This window comes from Eulemur rufifrons, chromosome 20, assembly GCF_041146395.1.
Source record: "Eulemur rufifrons isolate Redbay chromosome 20, OSU_ERuf_1, whole genome shotgun sequence".
Taxonomy (NCBI): domain Eukaryota; kingdom Metazoa; phylum Chordata; class Mammalia; order Primates; family Lemuridae; genus Eulemur; species Eulemur rufifrons.
The window spans coordinates 7002676-7017094 of NC_091002.1; the positions used below are offsets into that span (position 1 = coordinate 7002676).

A 14419-nucleotide genomic window follows, 5' to 3' on the forward strand; every position below is an offset into this window, starting at 1 on the left:
GCTGCCCAAACGGCAGCACAGCTGGCGGCGTGCTAGGGACTGGCCCCTGCCCTTTGGCCATCATCCCGCCGGTGTGGTTTGGGCATCACTGTGGGCCCTTACTGTGGACCTGCTCTGCAGAGGCCCACCCTGTCTCCCGGGCCAGTCGGGGGTCCTTGCCTCACCTCCACTCACCTGCAGTCCTGGGCCTGCCCTGCACACCCTCCCCCGTGGGGGAGATCCTCTTCCTCACCCACACCACCCTGGGGTGCCCCACACCCTGGGGTGCCTTAGCCTCGAGCTGCTCCTTGCTCAGCTGGGCTGTCAGGAGCTGCTCTGAGGCTCCAACCCCCACAGAGCTCGGGGTCAGACTGCTGAGGGAGAAGGGTAGTAATATGGGTTGGTGGATTCTCCCCAAGGTGGGGCCTGTGCCCTGTTCCCCCTGTTGGCTGAGGCGCCTTGCACATGCGGAGGATTTGCGTTTCTGAGGTTTCTGCGTGATCATTCTCTGGGCACCAGGTCCGCCCACACTATCTGGAGGGACCCTGCTCTGCTCTTACCTCTGAGCTTCTGAAGCCAGACCTGCCCCCCACACCCTGCAGTCGTGCTCCGGCGGGTGGCACCAATGTCTGGCTTTGCTCCCCTCCCCTCTAGGTCTCTGTCCCTCTCCCCAGCCACCCCTCTGGGAACCAGGACACTTACTGTGACCCGATGGTGTCTGCTCATGTGTGCATCTACCCCTCCCGTTAGCCACAAGATGGGGAGTCCCTGCATCATCTTGGGGTTCCCAGGGCCTGGTGAGGGGCTGGGCATTTATTTAGCTGAACTGGACATCAGGGACTTCAGGGTGTCCAGCCCGAGGCTGTGAGTGTTTGGTCAGGAGGCCCCACCAAGCCCAGCACCTAGCCTCCAAGTGGAACCCCGTGTGGAAGTAGGGAGGAAACCCTGTGGGTGGGCCAAGAGTGGCAACATTGGGCAGAAGGGGGGCTGAGCCTGGCTACTTCCACAGCAGCTTCCACCGGCTGGGAGGGGAAGGACTTCCCAGCAAGGCAGCTCAGGACCCAGCCCCCAGCACACAGGAGGAGCCCTGCAGGTCCTACCTCTTCTTCCCCTCTTTGAAGGTGAAATGGCCCAGGGTAGGAGGTAGGCAGAAGTGTCACAGGTGACCCCTAGGTGGGGTGAGCAGAGCTGAGACCTGGGCAGCCAGGCCCAGGAGACCTACGGATGGGGACGTGAGCAGGCACCCCAGAGGGTGAGCACACCAATCAGCCGGCACCTGCCTCCTCCATCTCTGAGGTCCAAGTTCAGCCCTGAGAGCTGGACTGTGGGTGGGTGGGGCCACAACCCCAGGGCCAGGGTGACAGGTGGTCCTGGACCAGGGGCTCTGTGCATTTTTATCCTTCCCCAAGCTTCTCCTGCCATCTCCCTAGCATATGGGGAAACTGAGGCCCTGTTGGCTGAAGACTCTCCCATTTCCTCACCTACCTCTGTCATCACCCCAGGTCTGTCCCTTCCTCTTCAGTGGTCTGCCTTGGTCCTAGTCTCTTCCTGGTAGGCACAGGCCTCTCCCTTATGCCTGGGCTCAGGGCCTGGCCATCTAGTTTTCTGGCCCCTCCCCCACCTCCTATTAGCCTCTTTGACCCCTATTAGCAGGGAGGTATGCTATTGCAGCCAGGGATCCCCTTTCTGGGGTCTGGGACTCACTCCTGGGCAGCTCTGGGGTGGTGGACAGTGACATGGTCCATGTTTGGTCCAACTGCAACTCTGGGCACCCCCTTGGCCTAGCTGTCTCTAAAGGCCCTCAGGAGTCTCGCCTGTATGACTCAAACCCAGTCCTTCGCCTGTTGCCAGGGTCAGCCCTGGACCTTCTGCCCCAGCCTCTGCCTAGTTTGGAGCAGCCAGTCCAGCCTCTGTCATTGCTGCCCTGCTGGACCCAGCACAGCACAGACGGGCAGACCTTGGCCTCCCATCTGGACAGGGCCCAGCCACCCCCGGCCACCCCCGGTTCCCTTGGGTCCTTAGCAAGATTCCATCCTTCCTCTGCTCACAGTTTCCTGGGACCTGGGGTCCAGTGCCCACTCCCCAGGGGGATGAGTTCCCCTCCCATGCCTGAGCAGTTGACCCCCTTCGCTGGAAGCTCCACTCACTCCCAAGCTCTGCAGGCTTGGGTCTGTCTCCCTAGAACATCCTCAGCTCACATCGCCTACCTGGCCCTGAGGGCCCTCCTGGGGGAAGCCTTTTCCTCCTAGGAAGCCCCTTCTCCTACCTGCCCCTTAAACAGAGTAGTCTGGGTCTAAGCTGGATCTGTGGCCCCACCTCCAAGCAGGCAGCTGTAGGAAGAGGCTGGTGGTCCTGGACAGGGAGCAGCAGAGGAGGCAAGGTAAAAACTACCCTGTTTTCTGGGCCTTACAGCTTTGGAGCTCGACCCCCTGGGCCATGGGGGTCCAGACCTGGTCCAAGGCCTGGAAGTGGCTGAGAAGTGCCCTGGACGTTGTGTGGAAACAGGACGAGGTTCCAGCGGCTCCAGCAAGCCCTCCTCTGCCAGCAGGGATGACCCCACGCCTCTGCCTTGCCCTTCGCCTGAGTCAGACCCACTGGGCAGGGTGGGGTCGGCGAGGGACGCACCTGCTTAGCCAGGATCGGGATCACAAGGTTGGGGGGCTGGCGCCCCCTTTCCACCGGAACCTCGGGGCGAGGGTCGTGGGGCGGGACACAGACACGCTGCTCAGTTCTCTCACCGGAATTTTCTGAGCACCTACTGTGCGCGGGCACGGACGCTGTGTTCAAGCCCGCAGCCAATGCCCACCTGTGCCCCTAGGCGCCGGGGTGATACACGAGCACCCCCATCCCGAGGTCCTTTGGTTCCGAAGGGGCGAACAGGGAAGGCGGGGCTGGGCGTTCGGGGCGGGGCAAGGAGGCGGGACCGGGCGTTCGGGGCGGGGCCAGGAGGCGGGGCCGGGCGGGGCGGACAGGGCGGGACCGCACGGGGCTGGGCGCTTGCCGCCGATGCGAGCCGCGCCTGGACCCGGGCGGCGGGGGAGTGGAGCGGAGCTCGGCGGGTAAGTCCTGGGGGGGTGTGGACGGGCGGCGGGTGGGCGCGCGGGTCCCCGGGCCTTGGTGTCGCAGCCGCGCGCGGGGCCTGGCGGCGCCAGCCTGGGCTCGTCCGGCTCTGCCCGAGGAAGCCCGGGTTGGGAGCGGGGGTGGGGGGTGGGGTGACGTTGGGTCCCGGAGGCCTAGGGCTGGGGGTGGTGTGACGCGCCTGTCCCGCGTTCCTCCCGCCCCTGTGGCAACGCCCCTGGACCCCAGTACACGACCCACGCAGCCGGACCTCCACAGGCTTGGGCAAGCATTTGCTCCCACCTCATCCCTGGAATCCAAACTTTCCTTGCCTGTTGGCCTGATTCACACTGAAGTGTGAGTGACTGATAGCCGTGGCTCGGGAGCCCGCGACTCATATGGGAAGCGGTGAGTCTCAGAGCAGATGGCAGAGGGGATGGTTGGGGGCAGCCCTTTAACACGTGGGCCTGGCTCCTGGCAGCCCAGCCCATTCCTGCAGCTCTTGCCGCGGCTCCTTCGGGGGATGTTGAGAGGGCCTGAGCCCTGTCGTGGTGTGCGTGTCCCTCTCTGTGCCTCAGTTTGCTCATCGTCGACACTGGTGACAGCAGTGCCTTCTGGTCAGGTGGCCATGCTAAGTGCCTTCCAGAGGTGGCTTTGGCCTGGGGGGAGTGCTCCGTGTGGACCCCTGGTGTTGCCGCATGGACAACATGCCTGTGGTCTTGTAGGCACTGTACAGAGCAGACCTCAGCATGAAGGGGCTCAGGAAATGTCACCTACTGTGACACTGATGATGAAGTATGTAGAATTTTTTTTCACAACAGTCTGAAAGCAGGGCCAAGGGTCCTCGTCCTGGACTGGGAGCAGGACTCTGGGTTCAGGTCAGCCCAGCACCAACTCTGGGACCTGGGTGAGCCCATGTGAGCCTCTGCCCTCATGGCTCTGGCCCTGCAGGACCAGGGGAGGGGCTGGGCCCCACCCCCTCCTACCTCTCCCTAGTATGTCCTGTACCCAGACACCCTCGGAGGGGGCCCCCTGGGAGCCCAGCCTCGGATCCCCACAGCCAGTGTTCCGCCCCTAGCAGGACAGGGAGAGACGGGTGCCAGGGGTGAGGGCTCCAAGGAGTGAGGACTCCCCTTCCCTGCCCTCCACCTGGCTCCCCGTTACCTGGCTCTGTGCCCCGTGTTGGGGCACAACCTGGCAGAGGGGGCAGGCAGAAGGACAGGTAGGCAGCCCAGTCCCGGAACTGACAGGGCCATCTGGCAAAAGGGGTGCCGACAGGGGGCTTGGCCTTTTTGGGGAGGCCACCAGGTCTGCAGGGTTGTGGAGGAGCCCACCAAGGAGGCTGGCCTGGGAGAGACAGAGGGAAGGAGGCTGGGCTCCAGGTCCGCCCTGGCCCTTCCTGTTCACATGGACAGAGGAAGCGGGGTGCTGAGTCAGGCCCCCAGCCCCGGCCACATGGAGGAACGCACACTTGCAGGCCTACAGATGGGAAGCCTGAAGGGGGCCGGAGAGGCGCAATGGCCAGCCTTGGTTGAGAGGAGGAAGGGCTCGAAGTCAGGCTAGGGTATGGGGTTTGAATTCAGATGCCACCACTTAACAGCTGTGTCATTGTGGTTGGGAGGCTTCATGTTGCTGAGCCTCCATTTCCTCATCTGTAAAGTGAGGGGCGTGAGCCCCTTTCTAGCTCATGGGTGGCTGGAGTGCCCAAGGGGCTGGTGGGGACACATGGTTGGTATTCAGTGACTGTAAGTTGCTGGGAATCCTTTCCCTGGCCCTCAGGGATGCTGTGTGTCCTGGAGGGACAGCAGGGACAAACTGTCCCACCTCTGCTTGAGTTGGGGTGGGGGCAGGGCCAGGCCTGGAGAGGCCTGGGGCAAATGGCAGCCTTCCAGGTTGCTGCTCACCTTTGATCCAGAGGTGACTGACCCATAGTCCTTGGTCTCCTGGGCTGAGAAGTGGACAGTGTTGGGGAGCCACCTGGGTCCTCAGGGCTCCATGTGGGGCACCAAGGGTTGTGACTGTGGTGGCCCTGCCCTCCTTTCACTGGCTGGCTGTCAGATGGCCTTGGCAAGCCTGGGGCACATGCATATGTGTTTCTTTAATAACCCCAGGTGGCTTGGCCAGCACTGGGCAGCCTGGGAAGGTGAGGACAAAGGCAGGCTGGCCAAGGGAGGTGGGCTGCACGTGGGCCAGTGGATGCAGGGCTTGCACTTAGGGGGAGTGCCCTCTGAGCCATGGCTTGTGACTGCGAAGGTAGGGACAGACTGAGCCAAATGCTGGCAGTAGGACCAGTTTGACCAGAGTGGCCTGTGTGGTGTGCTCCAGGTGTGGTGAGAGCATGGGCAGGATGTGGTGTGGAGAGGCCTGGGAGGCAGGAGGAGGGGGATTCAGACCCTGGAATCCCTCCAGGGTAGGTGGCCCCTCCCCAGGAGGCCTTTGGATCCCTCCAGTGACCGTGTCCCTCCCAGCTGGGGACAGTCCCACGTATGGGCTGCCTAAGTCCCAGAGGTGGTGGTGGGAGAATTTCCACCTCACTGCCTGGCCCCCTCCCTGAGCACTGGAGCCACCCTCACTATGCCTTGGCCTGTGTGGGGAAGGGCCAGACAGGATGGTGCCAAGAGTAACACACTGCCTCCCAGCCATGGGCCAGGAGATCCGGGCCAGGTGAATCCACTTCCTGACCCTCAGTTCCCTATCCTGTAAAACAGGGGTGATAGAAGCCCCTGGCTGTGGGCCACACTGCTGGATTTGGGCTCGGTGCCCCGCGCCTGACTACACCTGAACTCCAGGGTGCGGGGAGCAAAGAGGTCCTTTTCTCTTTGTTCTGATCAGGTCTCTACGTTGACTACGCCAGTTTGCAGGGAGTTAGCTACGCTCCCTGCAAAGAGGTTTTTTCTTCCGATCAGGTCTCTCAGGCAGGGGTCATCGCAAAGGATGAAAAATATAGTAGGAAACAGAAATAAAAATATAAAGTAATGGCAATAATAATACACAGAGCCAAAGATATAGTTTATAAAGTGAGTTTATGAAAATAGATAAAGGAGGGTATCCGGATGGAAATATTTTACCCGCATAAAATATCTCCCCATCTCCCCGACTGAAACTCCACACAGGTATTATATAGGGTACATACAGGCTCCCCGTTGCCAAGGGCAACGAGATTTGCATACTAACAGGCAGTTTGCTTTAGGGTCAAAGTCTCCTAAAAGGCTACTACAGATCCTTTAACTAACTCTATCTAGGGGAACAATGGGTTATAAAATCGTCTTGGGGTAAACTTCTAAGTTTTATGATAAGGCTATTACCTTAGCAACAAACAGAGACATCTTGGCTCTGATGATTGTGTTCTTGGAGACAGAGATGATCCCAGAAGTCAACATGGGCTGTGCCTTGTGTTAATTACTTTAACCGCATGGTTCCTGTCTGGGCCCGGCTTGGGCAATAGCATATCTATCTGATTAGCTCTCATCTCCGGGGGTCCACCTGTCAGCAGCACCAGCAACCTTTGGTCCTAAGGGAGGCCTGCCTTGTCTTTCAAAACAGGTGAGAACCAAAGGCCCAGTTTACAGCTGTTTCCTTGAGATGCAGCTTCTACTGACCAGCAAGACGCCCTCCTGAGACGAGGCAGCTTTTGAACTAACACATTTATCTTTTCCTTAAGGCAAAGCCTTATTTGACTTCTGAAATCAAATCTTGTCTCCAGAAATACAGGGGGCATTTCTATAACTCAGTATTCTTAGGCTCAACACCAGGGGTGATATGAGTGAAGTGTAAGCCCAGGCTCAAGGGCAGGTTGAACTGTGGGTCAGATGGGAATTCAGGGTGAGGGGCCTCATGGTGCTCAAGGTGGCATTGGCTCCCAGGCGGGGACAAAAGTGCCTGGTTGCCCTGCCCCACCTCCTTCCTTCTTCCCAGGCACTGTAACTTCCGAGGCTGCCAGAGTGGGTAGCCCTGCTCCAAGTCACAGGCCACGCTGCAACTGCTGGCCCCCGGATCCTGAGGTGACCGACCTTTAGCCCACAGGGGTTGGCCACAGCGAGTTCCAGTCATATCTGACCCATCTTTGCCAACTGGCCTCCGGGAAGAGTGTGCTCTGGGGCAGTGGCCTGGGGGAGGCCAGAGGAGTCCTGAGGGGTTTGGCAGGGCATCCACATGTTATCCACACCCCCTCCCCTGCAGCCACTCTGATTCCGAGAAGTGGCCTCTGCTTCCCTGTGAATCAGATGTTTACTGCGCACCCGCTGAGCCTGGGGGGCGGGCGCGGCCCACTGCCTGCGTGCCTGCTCCAGGCGGCTGGGTGGGGTGTGGGGTGCCTGCATGCTCAAGCCTGCAGAGGGAGGCCACGTCTCCGTCGCAGGATATGCCAGGCTGGCGGGCAGTAGCCCCAAGATGGTGGTGTGCAGGCCACGACAGACGGGGCCGAGGCAGTCGGAGCAGGCGTCCCGGGGGCTTCTCAGAGCAGGCACCGTGTGAAGCAGCACAGGGCTTCTCCCAGGGACCAGAGGGGAGCTGAGGTCTGGGGCTCCAGGCAGCAGGTGTCTCAGGGCTTCAGCTCCCTCCTTGTGAAATGAGGCCTAACTCATGGGACCGTCAGGAAAATGAAATGAGGTACTGCCGAGAAACCCTCAGTGTAAGCATCGAGGGCCCCATCGAGGCCGCATCTCCAGACCTGAGCTGGGGCCTGCCTGGCCTTGAGCCCGCATGGCAGGCAGCCCCACTTTGGGGAGTTCGTTCAGTCTTGGCACAGAGGTGTTGTAGTCTAGTGATGCTGTTCTGTGGCATTAGAAGGCCATGTGTCCCCACAACCTTGGACTGTCCCTATGGCCTTGCCACTGTCCTGAGCCAGGTGAAGGAGTCTGCCAGGTCCCCAGCCCTCACTGCTGGCCGCCCTTAGCCAAGGTGGGAAGAGGTCAGGGGCCAGTCTGGGGGCCTGGAATGCTGGGGTGTCCTTGGCTTTGTCCCACAGCCTTGGGAGTTCAAGGCAGTGCCCCTGCCTTTGAGGCAGTGATAGGTCCTTTTCAGAAAGCTGCTGCCCCAGCCCTCTGTCCCTCCCATACATGCTGGGTGCCTGGTGCCAGGCCCTGGGCCAGGCATGGGCCACAAGAGCTGACAGGCTGCAGGCTGGAGGGCAGGACCTGCTGACAGATGCTCATAGGTAGCAGCTAAGCCTACCTGGCCCACCTTGCCACTCTCCCTTGGGAGCAATTTTTATTGAAAACATAGGTGTCAGTCCTGCTTGATGCTCAGGATGCCCTCCCTGGCCACCGCCACCCCCGAGCTTGGTGCTCTTCGAACCCCCAGCTTGGTCCATGGTTACCCTGCATGTTGACCTGTCTGCCCGCCATCCACAGGAGGGGTGAAGGGAGTGTGAACTCTCCCAGTCCCTCACTCCTGTGCCGGGAAGTGAAGAGGTGGCGGGTGGGCTCTGCCAGGGTCTTCGAAGTTGGCTCGTTGCTCTCCCCACCTGTGTTTGATATTGCACGGAGCTCTGGAGACAGGTGTGCCTGGCATCCTGGAAGCTGCTGCCCGGTAGGCAGAGTTTCCAGTCAGATAATGGCAGGCTGGTGTGCAGTGGCCTTGCACGAAACTCTTCAGGTTTCCGTCATAACACCCCACTCCCACCTCTGGGCTCCGTCTGGACAGCCATCGTGGCGTACCACCTGGCTACTCCTGGGCCTGGACCCAGTGGCCCCAGCAGTGGTACAGATAGGGAGACTGAGGCCTGGTGAGAAAAAATAAGTGCCCAAGCGCTGAGCTGTGTGCCCTCACCTGAAACGGAAGGATTTGCTTTCTCTGTGGCCAATCCTTTCTAAAGATATGTGTTGGGCCAAGATTGGGGTCAGTGTGGCCTACCCTGAACTGCCTGCTGTAGAGGGATCCTGGGCTGGGGGTCCCAAAGAGCCAGCACCCGAGCCAGATCCCAGCAAAAGGTCGGATTTGCGACCATCAGGAGGGTGGTAGGGAAAGACCCACAATGTCTGGCCTGGGAGCCCTGAGTGGACAGGTGTGGGGAATACAGCCCAGGTCTGGGACCAGGCTCAGAGCTCGGGGACGCACACCAGGAACTCGGCACTCATCATGTCTCTTAAAAAACATCCCTTCCTGACCCCAGCCGCTTCCTCTCCAACTCGAGGCCAGAAAGGGAAGCTGCTTTCCCAAGGGGTGAGCAGCTGGCGCAGACCCCTCAGTCCCCTGATGGGCCTGGCCTTGGCAGGCAGGTCAGCGGTCAGCTGGGTGGGTTTGACACGGCACAGCAGAGGAAGGAGTGGCTGTGTCCCCTTGGCATGGGACAGGAAGTGACTTCCTGTTGCCATCCCCTTCTTTGACCTGAAATCTCCAGGAGCACAGGGGTGGCTGCCTGGTGCTGAGTGGGCTCAGATGGCTCTACCAGGCCAGACTGTGTGACCTGGGCATCTTTCACTATCTCTGGGCAGGACGGGGACAGGAAGTCCAGCCTCATGGGGTCTGTGAGGGGGATGGGGTGCCCACCTAGCTGCTGCTAGTGACTCAACAGGAGCTGGATGCAACACGGCCCTGGAGCCTCCAGAGTTGGCCTCCAACAAGAATTACCACCACCTGCCACCACCCGCCCACCGTGTCTCAGGACTTTGTTTCTGCTGCACCCCTAACTGGCCACCCTTCCCACAAATCCTCCCCACCACACCTATTCCTGGTCTCTCCACTTCCCCAGTGGGAAGGGTGTGCTGCTCCAGGAGTCCTCACCCTGACACTTTGCTGCCTGGCATGAGCCAGAGCGGGGATCCCCCCCAGTGCCAGCTCCCTGCCCCACAGGAGGAGCTGCTCCAGGGTGGGGCCATGCGGGCAGGAATCTCTGGAATAACTGCCCTTCGGGGCCCTCCCTAGGACTGGGCCCAGTTTGGTTCTAGACCCCTGGCTACAGCTGCCTGAGGAGGCTGCCCCTGGTCATCGTGTCAGGGAGAGGGGCCTGGTCATGGCTCCAACCACTGTGCCCCTGATGTCCACTGGCTCTAAAGGTGGGGGGAGAGGCAGAGCCCGTCTCTGAGCCCCCAAGCCAGCCTGAGTTCCTGGCTTCAGGAAGGTTTGCCACTTGGGTCAGGGACTCTCTGAGATCAGTCTTCCCATTTTTTTAAGGATGTGACCAGGGTATGAAGTACTGTGGTCGGTGATGGCTGCACATGCTCTGGGGGCAGGAAGTTGCTGGGAAGGAACAGGATTGAGAAAGGACCCCCCACCCCAGCCTCTGTGGAGGATCTAGCAGGCTCTGCCCCAAGCCAAGTTTCCTGCCAGCTGGCTCCAAAGGGTCCTGAGAACCTAGTCCCCCGTCCACCCTACTGCCCAAGCCCTCTCTGCTGGGATTTCTGGCTGAAAAGCAGCATGGCCAGTGCAATCTCACTGGGGAGGGAGAGGGCCCCTGACTCACTCCTGGGCTGTGTCCCTGTGGCACTCACTGAGCTGTGCCACCTCCCCCAGCCAGTGCAGCCTGCCTGGGCCTGAGCTGCCTGGGCAGCCGTGGACATGCCCCAGCCAGGAGGAAGCCTTAGGGGCTTGGTTCCAGGCTCTGCTGACCACCAGAAGCTACCTTGCTTCTGGGAGTCTCACTTTGGCCCAGCATTAGATGGGAGCATTTGCCCATGACCCCATGGGGCAGATGACAGGGCCAGGCAGGCACTTCACCTGGGCAATCTGGTGAAGCTTCTGAGGCTCCTGTGCCAGAGGTGGGTACAGGGAGGCTGGGCAGATGGGGGAGCACAGGCTTTGGGGCTCCCATGTGTCTGAGGCTGTGGTGGCCGGCAGCCCCCAGTGGAGCTGACTTCCCTTCTGGGAAGGGCCCAGCCTGGAGTGCCATCCCCAGGGAGCAGAGGGGAACAGACTTCCACCAGAGGCCCTCCTTCCCCTGCCTCTGCCTGAGTACCCCTGAGGGCACTGTCAGCCTGCCTGACCGTGGGGTATCAGGAGGTGTCTTGGGGTGACCTGGGGTAGGGCAGAAGGAGTCCGTGTATAGGGAATAGCACGAGGAGGTCATGCGATGGCGTGAGAGGAGTCCAGTGTGGTAGAGTATCAGGCGAAGGCCTCGAACCCTGAGGCTGAGCAGAATCCTCTGTGAGAGCCACTTCTCTGCCAGGCTGCTACAGGCTGGCTCAGAGCGAGGAGGGGCTGGGCACAGAGGCTTGGCCTTGGGAAGGGGTGGGGTGGGTGGAGAGTGGGGGAGGAGACCCCCACCCTCTACCCCTCCCATTCCTGGCTGCCAGGGACTGGGGCCAGACTCTCTGCAAGCAGGCAGGGGAGGCTGGGGCTGGGACCCGTCCTGCCAACCCGGGCCTACCGCCAGACCCTTGTCCTCACTGGGGCTCTGAACAGTGGAGCACTGTGAGGGCCTGGGAATGCTCAGCCAGCCAGGCTGCCTCTGGGCCTGTGCCGAGGGGCCAGGAGAGGAGCCAGCGGCCCCGTCATCTTGTCCACCAGCCCAGCCTGGAGGCTCCAGGGTTCCCAGGCTGAGGAGGAACAGGCTGCTCTCGGTTCCCCCACCTCGGGGTCTGGCCTGTCTTCCTTCCTTCTTTTTGCTCCTTTGTCAGCACCTCTTCCGGCACCTCACCCAGCTCCCTCCCTTCGGGGCCTGTTCAGGCCTCTCCCTGCCTCTGTCTAGCCAGAGACCTGGCCTGGGAGTGGCTGCAGCTGGATCCCCTAGCTCTGACACACGGCAGAGGGTTGGGGGCCCACCTCTGCCAGCCTATGGGTGACCCCAGCCAAGACATGATACCTCTTGAGGCCAACCTAAAATTTACTAAGGAATGAAAAGTGACAAAAAGCAGAAGGCAATGGAATAAAATGATAAACTTAGAGAGTAGGCCCGGCACGGTGGCTCACGCCTGTAATCCTAGTACTATGGGAGGCTGAGGCCGGAGGATCGCTCGAGGTCAGGAGTTCAAGACCAAAGTGAGCAAGAGCGAGACCCCATCTCTGCCTAAAAATAGAAAGCAATTAGCTGGACAGCTAAAAATATATAGAAAAAAATTAGCCCGGCATGGTGGCACATGCCTGTAATCCCAGCTACTTGGGAGGCTGAGGCAGGAGGATTGCTTAAGCCCAGGAGTTGGAGGTTGCTGTGAGCTAGGCTGACACTACGGCACTCTAGTCTGGGCAACAGAGCGAGACTCTGTCTCCAAAAAAAAAAAAAAAAACAACTCAGAGAGTAAAAACTAATCAATAGCATCAAAGAAAAAAACCACGTTTGAAAATAGTTTGAGAATATTAGCATTAGGTACAAAGGGATAAAAACGAATGCATGGACAGAAGAAAGACCCAACCCTGAAATGCTGAAGTGAGTGGACAGAGGGAAGGGACCTTGTTCTGCTACCTTGGTGGGTTCCAGCCTATGGCAGGGTGGGCAGGGGCCAGAATTCCCACTGACATATGGTGAACTGGGCTTCCTGGGCAAGCCAGGAGTGCACAGAGGAGCGGAGCTGGGATGCCTGGTGATGCTGGGCCCTGGTATCCTTTGCCCTAGCCCAGGAGCCTCTCCAGTGGAATACCCAGACTCAGCCTGATACAGGTATGAGGAGCTTTATGGTTTTGTGTGGTCCAATGGAGGCCATCATGGTACAAAAATACGAATGCGATGAGTAAAATGAACAGATGGTGAAGGTGCAGGCCACTGACTGCCACAGGGCCAGGGCCGGTGGCTCTGGTGGCCTGTCCTGGGACACCCCAGCTGGTGGCTGCCAGTGTGGAGGGATTGTACAGCTGCCCTGGCCTGGCACTGGCAGAGAGCAAGTGCCCACGCAGTGTGCCCATCGTGGCTGACCCCTGACCTCTGCCCTTGGCTCTGGTGAGGAGCAGTGGGGCTGGGTCTCTCTGACTGACTTTCCCATCCACACCCTGCCCCAGCACGAGTTTCATGGCCTCGGTGTCCCCACTGTATTCCCTTGCTGTCACCTCACCCTGGTACGGGGATCTGGGCTAGGCAAGGTGCTCTCTGTCTCTAGGGGCCCCAGGACTCAGTGCTGGGCCAAGTGCTTATGGCAGAGTCCTCATGAACTGTCTGGTTTGGTCCTCAGAGTACGATTACCAATAAGGGATGAGGAGCAAGGCTCAGGAGTGAATGACATGTGCCCAGTCTCCAGTGCTGGGGCACAGAGCTGGGACTGGAGCTCAGGTGTGAATGGTGCCTGGACCTGGGAGCTTAGCTCAGGGAAGGTCGGAGACACCATCTGCCTCAGCTGGGCACATGGCCTTGGCAGGCGGTTCTGATATGGATCCACCTCTGTCCCTCATGTCTGAGGTGTGTGGCTTCTCTTGCCCCGATGCAGGGCCTGTGTCCAAGTGTTCTCTGCCTGAGGCGCTCTCTGTGTAAGGCCCTGCTTGGCTAATGTGTGCAGAAGATTGCTCCCAGGATGCTGGCCGACATGTCAACATGTCTGGGTGGAACAATGTCATGAGGGTGTGAGTCAGAGGTGGTTGCCTCCCCAGCAGATTGGGAGCCCCAGATGGAGGGTGACAGTGGCTTGGGTCCCAGGGTGCAGAGTTTAGTATTTGCCTGCCGATGGCAGAGCCCTAACTGCCTCCTTCTCCTTCTGGGGGTGGAGTGACACTGTTCAGGAGGTCTGGCTGGCCACCCCCCACCATGACTCTAGCTGAGCCCAGCCCAGCGGTGGGCTACCTCCCACCATTCTCTGACCCTTCCTGTTCTCAGTTTTCTCAGCTGCCCAGTGGCGTTCAAACACAGCCCTGCAGGGAGTCCCTCTGTGTCCCGGGCACTGCCTGCTCCTTTGCTTGTTCAAAGCTCTGCGGAGGTGGGTACCCTCCCCTACGCAGCCTCAGCAAATAGCTCCTGGGACTGGCCCGGTCACTGATGGGCAAACCGAGGACTGGGATTCTGCTTCTCTGCCAGGGCTTTTTCGGTGGCAAGCACCGGTCCCCCTTTCCCCCAAGGGAACTGGTCACAGTGAGTGGGATGCAGAGTGGGGGTGTGTGGCCTGGAAGGGTTTCCTGACCAGCCTCCCCTTGGGCTCTGTTGAGATCAGTTTGAAACAGAAGCAAGCCCTAAATCCTCGAGCATGGGCTGGACCCATGCCCTGCCAGGCATTTCCACCCTGCTGAGGTTGGGCCCTGTGGTGGCTTCCTCCCTACACCCTCACATGGTATGTCCCACCCTGTGCCCCCAGCCTCCTGCCCAGAGCCCTGTCCATCCCCTCCACAGAGGCTGGGGCCCACCCACACTGTCCTGTGTGTTGGCGGGTTTCTGCCCAGGTGGAATCCAGTGTCCTTTCGAGAGTGGGCCCCTTCTGTTTACCCCCTCAGAGCCAAGCTTGGCAGGAAATGCATGGTAGGGGCTCTGCAGGGGCCAATAAGGCTTTTGGGGTCTCCTAGGCTGTGTGGTGTGGGCAAGGCGGCCCCAGGCTCT

At 60.1% G+C, this 14419-nt stretch overlaps 1 protein-coding gene across 1 annotated transcript in view; it reads left to right on the forward strand.

The window, feature by feature from the left end:
- The first annotated feature begins 2949 nt into the window (after positions 1-2949).
- The window catches only part of SH3BP2 (SH3 domain binding protein 2), a 37945-nt gene continuing 26475 nt past the window's right edge, over positions 2950-14419 (forward strand). Inside the window, exon 1 of the mRNA XM_069496471.1 lies at positions 2950-3038. Coding sequence (XP_069352572.1) covers positions 2986-3038 — 53 coding nt within the window. The 5' untranslated portion in view covers positions 2950-2985. The remainder of the gene's footprint in view (positions 3039-14419) is intronic.